Source organism: Tursiops truncatus, chromosome 17, assembly GCF_011762595.2.
Source record: "Tursiops truncatus isolate mTurTru1 chromosome 17, mTurTru1.mat.Y, whole genome shotgun sequence".
Lineage (NCBI taxonomy): Eukaryota > Metazoa > Chordata > Mammalia > Artiodactyla > Delphinidae > Tursiops > Tursiops truncatus.
The window spans coordinates 7,793,968-7,803,894 of NC_047050.1; the positions used below are offsets into that span (position 1 = coordinate 7,793,968).

Sequence of the window (9,927 nt, forward strand, 5' to 3'; positions counted from 1 at the left end):
GAGTTAGCTATGGATGCAGATATCTTGACACTTACCTCACCGATAGAGTAGCCTTTAACATTTTTTTCTGCAATTCAGCATAATTCGGTGAGCTGTGTAATGCTAAAAAAGAGAAGTTCTGCTTTCCGAGGTCTGATCCTTGAGCTTCTAGAATGGAAATAATTGCATGTGTATTTCCATTACGAATGTCAGTGTGCAGTCCATCACAGAGGCCCGCGTGGAAATGAGGTTTTCTTCCGAAGCGTTTGATAGCCCCTGTTTGCCTCTCCCTTCCTTTCAGGGTTTCGTTCCTGAGTCGATGTTTGACCGTCTTCTCACCGGACCCGTGGTGCGGGGAGAAGGGGCGAGCCGGCGGGGACGGAGGCCCAAAAGTGAAATCGCCCGCGCCGCCGCCGCCGCCGTGGCCTCCACGTCGGGCATCAACCCCCTGCTGGTGAACAGCCTGTTCGCTGGGATGGACCTGACGAGCCTGCAGAGCCTCCAGAACCTCCAGTCTCTGCAGCTGGCCGGCCTCATGGGCTTCCCTCCGGGCCTGGCCACGGCCACAGCCGCTGCCGCCGCCGCCGGAGGAGACACCAAGAACCCGGCCGCCGTGCTGCCCCTGGTGCTGCCGGGCGTGGCCGGCCTGCCCAGCATGTTCGGGCTGGGCGGGCTGCTCAACACCCCGCTGTCCGCCGCCGCCGCCGCAGCCGCAGCTGCCGCCGCCGGCAACACCGCGGCCGCGGCCGGCCCCGCGGAGCCGGAAGACGGCGCGTGCAAAGCGGAGGAGAAGGGCAACGAGAACGAGGACGAGAACAAGGACTCGGAGAAAAGCACAGACGCCGTTCCGGGCCCGGACTCTGCGAATGGATCTGTTGGTGCTGCTACTGCCCCGGCCGGCCTGCCCTCCAACCCGCTCGCCTTCAACCCCTTCCTCCTGTCCACCATGGCCCCGGGCCTCTTCTACCCGTCCATGTTTCTACCTCCGGGACTGGGGGGATTGACGCTGCCGGGCTTCCCCGCCTTGGCGGGACTGCAGAACGCCGTGGGCTCCGGCGACGACAAGGCTCCCGACAAGGCTGAGGGGGGCACCTTTCAGGAAGAGGAGACCCTCGAGGGCAGCGACGCCGAGGAGAGCCTGGACAAGACGGCGGAGTCCTCAGTCTTAGAAGACGAGATAGCACAGGGCGAAGAGCTAGACTCACTCGACGGGGGGGACGAAATAGAAAACAATGAAAATGATGGATAACCAGTACCAGTTTTCAGTTAAAGTGTTTAAAACTTTTGACAAGTGGTAGTCCTACTGTTTACACTCACAGTTAATGTTCATACCTAGTTTTATAAGCTGTTCTGTAACATAGTGTAGCAAAAGAAAAAAAAAGTCCAAGTCATGTTATACAGGTGTGTCAAAAGGTATCTTGGTCATTAAGTATTGTGCAGTGCATTATTTATTATCCCTAGGAGAGATGAAATTTGAGAGATGATCGTGTCTTTTTAAGGAAACTTACATAATGCTCTGCTTTTTTTTTTTTTCTTTTCCTTTGGTACCATTGGTATTATAATAAAGAGCAATTTGTAACCAAGTGGCACGAATGAAAGGAAGTGCTGCTCAAAGGAAGTATGAAGTTATATATTTAATTTTTTAATTTTAATTTTTTTGCTGTGAAGGTCAAGATGAAATTTACCATACATATCATCCTTGCTCATTTGTTTCCCTTTTTGACTACACGGGGGTTCCCGCACTTGCGCATCACACACATCCACACACTCTGACAATCTCCACCTTAGTGTGAACGTCTCTGTCCCGAGGCGCAGCAATAATAAGGCAGCTGTTGAATGTGAAGGGTCCCTTTGGAAATTAACCTACTGGGAGGGTTCTTGCCAGACAGAACTGCAGTTCCATTGTCTCGTGGTCTTGTAATGCACTGGTATAAACAAAATAAATAGATGAATAAATAAAGAGTGAGAGAAGAGAGAATCAGGTACCTTTTTTAAATTAAAGGACTTCGTTACTTTAGCCACAAGCTAAAACAGCATTACCTCAGCTCTAAACTAGCCTTGAAGTTTACAGACATGACTTTGTAAATGTATTGTTTTTCTTTGTTGTGATGTCCTTTTATTTTTTTTCCTTTGAAAACTGCTATCATGTAAGATAAAATGTAAATTGCTGCCAACTGTAGTAATGATGCTTTTAATAAAAGTGACCCATGATATGCAGAGATGTAAGTATAGAATGTAGTAGCGTAGGGGAACTGGTTTCACTCTATTTTTTGTATTCGCAATAGATGCAAATACAGCATTCTGGCCTTTGTACAGTTTCTTGATATATCCTCCTATACCAGATTAGCTGTTGGTAATACGCTCAACTGATTGTCTTCCGCCTAGACTGGAAGAAAAACCTCACATTACCTTGACATAATTCCACTCCAGATATCTCAACAGAACCACACGCAGAAACCTCCCATTACTCCCTCGAAAGGTCACCCGAGGCCGAGACTACTTAAAAAACGTGTGCAGCGTCTGATAATGTGGTACACCGAGGAACAAAGGGTCAAAAGAAAAATGAGGCTTTAATAGGCACAATATCTGGGTCATTTATCCTCGGTTAATGGGTAGAAAAACACAATGCCGTGGTGTCAGCAAGGGACGCGAAGGCACTCTGGTGTCCTGAGGGCCCGGGCTCGGTGCCAGCGTCACGGAGCCCCACGTAGAACGACGCGCACGCACGCACGCAATGCAGGTACGCGCACGCACGCATTGCAGGTACGCGCACGCACGCACGCAATGCAGCTACGCGCACGCGCAGCTACGCGCACGCACGGGCTGGGAGCCGCTGGTTCGGGCACTCCTTCATGACCTCTGATGTTCAAGGTAAGCTAGAATTTGAGATGCTCTGTTTTCACCTTGTAATGTCACCTGACCAAACATAAAGTGCCGTGTCCCTGCAGTTAAAAAGGAGGGGAAGAGAGGGTGAGGGTGGTCTGTGGTGGCTCCCTCCGTACCGCCCCTGGGACGCGCCCAGCCCGTCCCCCGCCCGACGTGGCACGAGACAGGCTGTCCGAGTCCCTTTTAGTTAACGAGGTTCCGTGAATTAGCATCGCAAGATGAAAATATACCCATGATGATTCTGGAAAAAGAGCTCCGTGAAGCCTCCACCTTAGACGCCCCGTGGTGGCTTCACCTGTCACGTCACCGTGACTCTTTCTTGAAGAGCGCCTGGGTAGTGCGCGGGCAGGAAAGTGCCTTTTGTAAATCAACTATACTTCAATAAAAACAATAATAAAATTAAATTTAAAAAGAATTTTTTTAAAAGAATAGCTTCGGGAGCAGAATTCTTCAAACGTGGAAAATAAGACTAGACTTCCACAAAGTATAAAGAACTTAAATATTTAAATAACTGAAAGACTTTTTAAGCCTTAAAATAGGACCTTAGGTAGGGAGAATATGTTTCATAAAGTGAGTCTTAAAGGGGCTTCTTCTGAAATTCTTTATAGCGTTGGAAGTTTTCCTATGACACTCTGTAAATAGAGCACACGATGTGACTCTGTCCCTGTTAAAGGAAGATGCTGAGAACAATGACGATCTTCAAAGCAGAGGCATCAATTGCTTGTGGCCAGAAGGAACCCTGACATGATAGGTAGGTCAGCAGCTGGCCCTGAGTCATCTGGGATTTACCTGTGAAGGTGGCCTTGAAGTCATGCAAGTTTCCAAACGCAAAAAATGCGTTTGTTTGGTTTTTTTTTTCCTAATGGAATTAATTCTCGACGTGAGATCTCGAATTTGCCTAAGTAAGAAATATTTTAAATTCAGTCTGATTCTTCATAACCGGTGTTCGTCACGTGCTTGTATAAATTAAGCACTGAGGTGCTCAGTGCTTTCCATGGCGTTTCTGTTTCACCGTCACTTCTCTTCTGTGAGGGAAGTGCTGCTTTCCAGGAGGAAACAGAGACTTGGAGACTTTAAGTAACTGGCTAGCAGTAAGTACAGGAGCTGGATCTGAACCCAGGCAGTCTAACAGAGCTTCCTTACAGTTTCTTGAAATACTGCACTCTGGTCTCTGAAATAAAATAGTTATTTAGTGATGATTTGAAGTGTCTAGGGCTTTTGTATTTTTACGTTTCCCCCCTCCCTTACCCCTCCGTAAGGGACCTTAAATCTAAGATTGGGGATTAAGAGGCAGTCTATATGAAGCAGAACCTGGAAGAAGAGTGTGATCTCTGACCAGGCAAACTTGAGTCCCAGTTACCTCATTTAAATTTGGATTTATCTTGCCCCATGAATGTTTCTATTTTATGAAGAAGTCAAGTCTTTGGAAAAGATTAACTTAAGCCTCAGAGCTAGCAAATAGCAAACCTGGTATTTCAACTCAGATTGATCTAACTTCTGGGGTATTTCAACCCTAGGCACTTAAATCACTGCACTGGGGTGATTAACATTCATCAACAAACATTTACTGGGTGCTATGTGCTAGGTACTGTTTTAGTGGCAAGAATATAGCGAAAACCAAAAATAGACTAGGGCCTTGCTGTCATTGGGCTTATATGCTAATAGGAAGAGACAGGTGATACACAGATACAAATACAATTTTTGTAGATGGAGGAATACTATTAAATAAGGTGATGGGGTGCTCAGGTCTGTGGAGGGGACAACTCTGCTTACACCTGAGTGATGAGAAGCAGTGGCCAGACAGAGCTGGTTGGAGAATGTTCCAGGCAAATGGAAGAGCCAGTGCAAAGGTCCTGTGTTGACAGTGAGCTTGGAGGAAGCAGGGCCAGGGAGCCTGTTTGCCTAGAAGATTTGGGGGCTAGGGACCAAACCGGTGCTGGTGGAGGATTTGGATTTCTTTTCTAAGTGCCATAGAAAGTTCCTTGGAAGGTTTTATGCAGAGAAGTGATATCATATTCATGTTTCTAAAAAAATAATCACTATGGCTGCAATGTGAAAAAAATGACTTGTAAGGAAGAACCAGGAGCCCCATTTAGGAGACTGTTGCAGCAGCCTTGGATCAAGGCAGTAGGTAGCAATGGAGATGGAAGGCAGTAAATGGATTTGGGCTATGTTTTAAAGAAATAGAGCCTCCAATTTACATTAAGTGAATAATTTGAATTAACTTTTCAGGATTAGCCCAAAGGTAAAACCAACAGATGAAGAACATACACTTTTTTTTTTTAATTCCATGATTAGCGTTAATAGAAAAGGTGCTAGGAACAGAAATCTTTCCATCCATGCCCTGTTACAAAGTTACCTTTTCAGTTCAATGAAAATTATTTGTTAATTATCTTTGGGAAGAGTTTTCAGCAATTATTTCTAACAGGTAGCGGAGGTAAGAAGGCGTGTGCATCGTTGAAGTGATGCATGTGCAGTGAACATCAGTGCGCCTCCAGAGCCATCAGTAAATTTAAATTAGGAAGCAAAACAATGTAAATGACCTCTACTAACAAGCACTTAAAAGTTAGAATATACCTTATTCATTCAACTTGGCTCTCTAATGAGCAATTTTATGTATTTTCTTAGCACAGGTAAGATTTACCATCGTTTTATAGACATTTTATAGTAAAGTAAACTACATTTGGCAAAATAGATGTGTAAATTACCATCCGGAATATTTAATCTAACGTAAGACTCCTTCAGTGAAAGTATTTCATCCTTGAATTTTTTGTTGGGAGACTCACCTAATTTGGAGATTTTTTTTCTTGTAGGAGTTAGAATGGTGATTTTCAAAGTAGTTTGAGCTATATAAATCATTTCTATGTCTAAGGTTTTTGCTGAACTTCCCTAATGCTGTAGACCAAAACTAAAAAACTCCCTGTGTATATGTGTTGGCAACGTAGGTCCACCGTCCTAATGGGCCTGTTGGTCTGTAGATCTTATTTTGGATCTACCAATGTAGAGTTGATTTTTAATTTGCATCTCCTTGATGAATGTTTACCATGTAATTTAAATGAAATTGAAGAATAGGGTAATGACAATTAAAATTTCAAATATTTTTTCATCTGACATCTTTAGCTCCAGAACGGTTGACTCTTATCATTTGTGTAGCTCCTAAACTGGTTGAAATTTTCGTCGATTGAACAAAGATGGCAGAACCCATCTCCAAACACAATACAGACATGTTATTTAAGTGTCGGGCTGTCTCCCAGTATGTTTCTTCCTGTGAACCTTTCTCACTTGCGAGGTCTCTACTGGGCTCCAAGATAAATCTGTCATGGTGAATCTGAGTTACAGCTGAAGGACAGCATAATAGATTTATTTCTAAGGTATAATAAAGAGAAACACTAAGTCAAAATATTGTTTAGGAATCACTTAAGACTCTACTCTGGGTGGTTTCCTCCATTGTCCGTTGCCCGCCTCTGCATTTTGATCTGAAAATTACAGGAATTTTGATTGATTTCAAAATTACAAATGAGAGGAACCTGATTCTTTTCCGTGACTCAAGCCAGGTACTGCAGTAGCTTCACATCCTTTGCAACCCCAAACCATCTCCTAATTGTCAGCTGCAGTTAACGCGACTTCAACTTGGATGTAGGCTGGGTGACTGAAACCTAAGCGGGCTGTAAATTTAATAGTTTGGGGAGCACACATCACATCTTGGAACGGAAAATTCATCCTGTTCAACATGTTTCACCATGTTTCCTTGGGAGTCAGGAGGCTCTTAACACTTTAGAATTCAGCATTTGTGTTTGGTAATAGGCACTTGTGAGTTAACCCACAGCACAGCCTGGCGAGTTAGCTCAGAGTTCTTGCCACCAGCCGTTTACCTGGTGAGGCAGGATCTCTTGCCCAAGTCTGAGTGCTGAGACAGGTGTGGTGGCGACAACTAGTATTTAGACTCCTCCAGTGTAAGCCGTGTCCAGCAGTGGGCTGTCTGTGGAAGTATAAACCTGCCATTCTTGTTAATTCAGGTCCGTGAGCTTAAACAAAAACTCCCAACCTAAAATAGAATAAGCTACACACTCTCCTAATAACAGCTTGATCTGGAGAACAAGCCAGAAGGTTGCAGTCTCTCATGCTGCAAGACCAAAGTACCCCAGGACAGGATGACTGAAAGATGTTCAAGTTAAAAAAAAAAAAAGTGTATACAGTTACGAGCTTGCTTTATTTACATCCACGCTGATTTTATGATAGAACCTGCGCAACTGACAGTCTAAATGTCTTTGCACATTCTTGAAGCTTATTCCTTAGAATTTTTGGATAGTGAATCGCGTATCTGAATGGCCCTAGCAGGCAGCCCCAGCTAAGTCTGGGACTTGAAGTCCCTGCAGGGATGGGACACGGCCTTGGCAGCCTCCACCCCTACAGAGCTTTTCTGGGCAGTTGTGGCTCTCAGGACGGATTTGCATATCTGTAGCTGCAGAGCTCCTGTTCTCTCACGAGGCTGGAAGCCCTGCGAGGCGCCTCTGGGATCCTTTCCATCTGATTGTAAGTGTCCCTTGAAAATGAGAGCAGCCACCGTGTCTGACTGCGGAGGCATTGTTCTTGCTGGACGAAGCTGGCCTGCTTCTCAGCCGCTGGGTTTCTGCTGCCTCAGCCTGGCCTGCTCTGGGGAGCCGCTGGACTGACTCAGTGGCCTGAAGGGTTACATGAAACCGTTTAAAATTCTCCCTTTCCCCCTCACTCTCCAAAACGTAAAGTTACAAACCAACCCCGAACCCCCTTTTCTTTCGAGCCTCATCTTGTGCAGAGCTTGTGTGTTCTGAGAGGAAACAGAGAGAGTAACACAGCAATGGCAACTCAAGGACAAGGGGCTCAGCTCTGCCCCTCAGCCTCCAGACGGCTCTTGAGAAAAAAAACACCATTGGCCATCAGGACAGCCTTCGGGGGGGAGGGCAGGATGCAATTAAAGCTGAAAGTGTCCCTTTACGTTTCAACCAGAAAGCTGTCCATTGCTAGGAGATTCTCGGGTATCAAATGTTTATTACCATTAAAACCCTCCTGTGGGGGACAGTCACAGCGAAAACCCAAATACCGTTTGTAATGTCAGAGAAACAAAAGCTTTTGTGTTTATGTTGTTGTTGTTTTATTTTTGGCTGTGTTGGGTCTTCGTTTCTGTGCGAGGGCTTTCTCCAGTTGTGGTGAGTGGGGGCCACTCTTCATCGCGGTGCGCGGGCCTCTCACTATCGTGGCCTCTCTTGTTGCGGAACACAGGCTCCAGAAGTGCAGGCTCAGTAGTTGTGTCTCACAGGCTCAGTAGTTGTGGTTCACAGGCCTAGTTGCTCCGCGGCATGTGGGATCTTCCCGGACCAGAGTTCGAACCCGTGCCCCCTGCATTGGCAGGCAGATTCTCAACCACTGCACCACCAGGGAAGCCCCTGCTGTTCTTTTTAATGTGGTTTGGGAGCACTACAGCTCTGACCTGTGAAAGGTGAGAGGGGACTGGGCGACCAAGGTGGAAAATAGACGCAGGAAGAAAAGCAGTTTTGCAAATCATCTGGCGTTCCTCCTTGTATTTGGAGCTCAAATGACTAAATGGCCAAAAACTCATCTCCAGTCCACACGTTCCCGACATGCTTGAACTTATTTCTCTGTGTGCGTCCGTGTGCATCAGACAGCGCAGGGTTTTACCTTGCAGGCGGTATATAGCATTAAAGCACAGGGAAAAGGGAGAACTGGTCGCAGCGCTCCCGCTGTCTAAAATGCTGCTGACGTGACACATGTATCCTCATGGGCGACGGGAGTCTGGTGCCTCTCCCTGCCCTCAGGGAAACACAGAAATCCACCATAACTGGAGGGTTTAGGCAGACTTACGGTTTTAATAGCCATTCCAGGTACACAATATCCTGGCCAGTTGATTGTCAGCTGTGTGTAAATGTATTGAACACTTCAGGAGGGCCTGAGCCCACAGATCCTGGAGGAGGGGGGGACAACGATGGGTTGTCCTCGGCTCCAGGTAATTTTAGCTCCCTGCACCTGACAGCCTCATTTCCAGAGCACCAGCAGCTTGAACTGATCTCGATTAACTCGAAGGCGAGGCCATCTGGGCTTCTGAATCATTGCCACCACCACCCCCCCAAAAAAAGTTTAGAAATGTCAGTTTCACGGCTCACACGTCAGCCCCTCCTGCGTGAACGTGGTCGTGATGCCTCTTTTCTTGTTGGTGCACCAGCGGTGATCTGACAATGACGGCGGCGGGGCCGAGGACAGGATCCCCGCGGCCCGTGCCCACAGCCGATTTCCTCCTGGACCTGGACACCCTTGCTTGGTGGATTCAGGCAGCCATTCTGTGCTCCGGGCTTCCTACAAGAAGCCTCCTCTTCTCTCAAGGACAAACGTCATGGAGTCTTTCTGTGTACGAAGGACACAGAGAGGGAATAATAGGCATCATTCTTGTTCTTAAGCAGCCGCCATCAGTTGGCAAATATTTAATGTGCAGCTAGAGGGTGTGCGGGGGGGGGGGGGGCGACGCGGGACAAAGGGCGTAGTCGGGCTCCTTGCTCTCTGGGCCCTTCGCGTGTTGCTGACGCAGTGCGTGTAAATAGTATATACCTGCCTGCGATTTCGAGATTTCAGAGCACAAATGCAGGCGTTATCTCAGCTGATAGAACTCTGAAACCGCAAGTTAGTTGTGAGTTTAGAGATGGAAGATATTAAGGCTCAGCCATCCCAGCGTAGCATGCAGGCAGGTGTTTGGACTGTAAACCCAGAGATCCTTGTACCACGTTATGACAGCCGGCAGGCAACTCCACTATGCACAGCGGGGCAGCCCTGCACGGCCAGAGTTCCGTTCTCCTCTGAGCCTCACCGCTGTCATTTGTAAACTTGGAATAAAAATAAAAATAACACCAAACATGCCTTCCTCGTAGTGTTGTGGGAAGATTAGAAATTGTGACTGTGCAAAGTCCTTAGCGGCTGGCACTGAATTGACACGCGGGAAAGGATGACTTTAAAACCATCCTGAAACTAACACAGCATTGTAAAGCGGTTATACTCCAGTAAAAAAAAGGCTTAACA

The 9,927-nt window shown here is 46.7% G+C and overlaps 1 protein-coding gene across 4 annotated transcripts in view; it reads left to right on the forward strand.

Moving 5' to 3' along the window:
* The window catches only part of CHD7 (chromodomain helicase DNA binding protein 7), a 179,032-nt gene extending 176,834 nt beyond the window's left edge, over window positions 1-2,198 (forward strand). For all 4 annotated transcript variants that reach the window (XM_019925279.3, XM_019925278.3, XM_073794419.1 and 1 more), the window contains one exon: window positions 281-2,198. In XM_019925279.3, coding sequence (XP_019780838.1) covers window positions 281-1,228 — 948 coding nt within the window. In that variant the 3' untranslated portion in view covers window positions 1,229-2,198. The remainder of the gene's footprint in view (window positions 1-280) is intronic.
* Window positions 2,199-9,927: the final 7,729 nt, after the last annotated feature.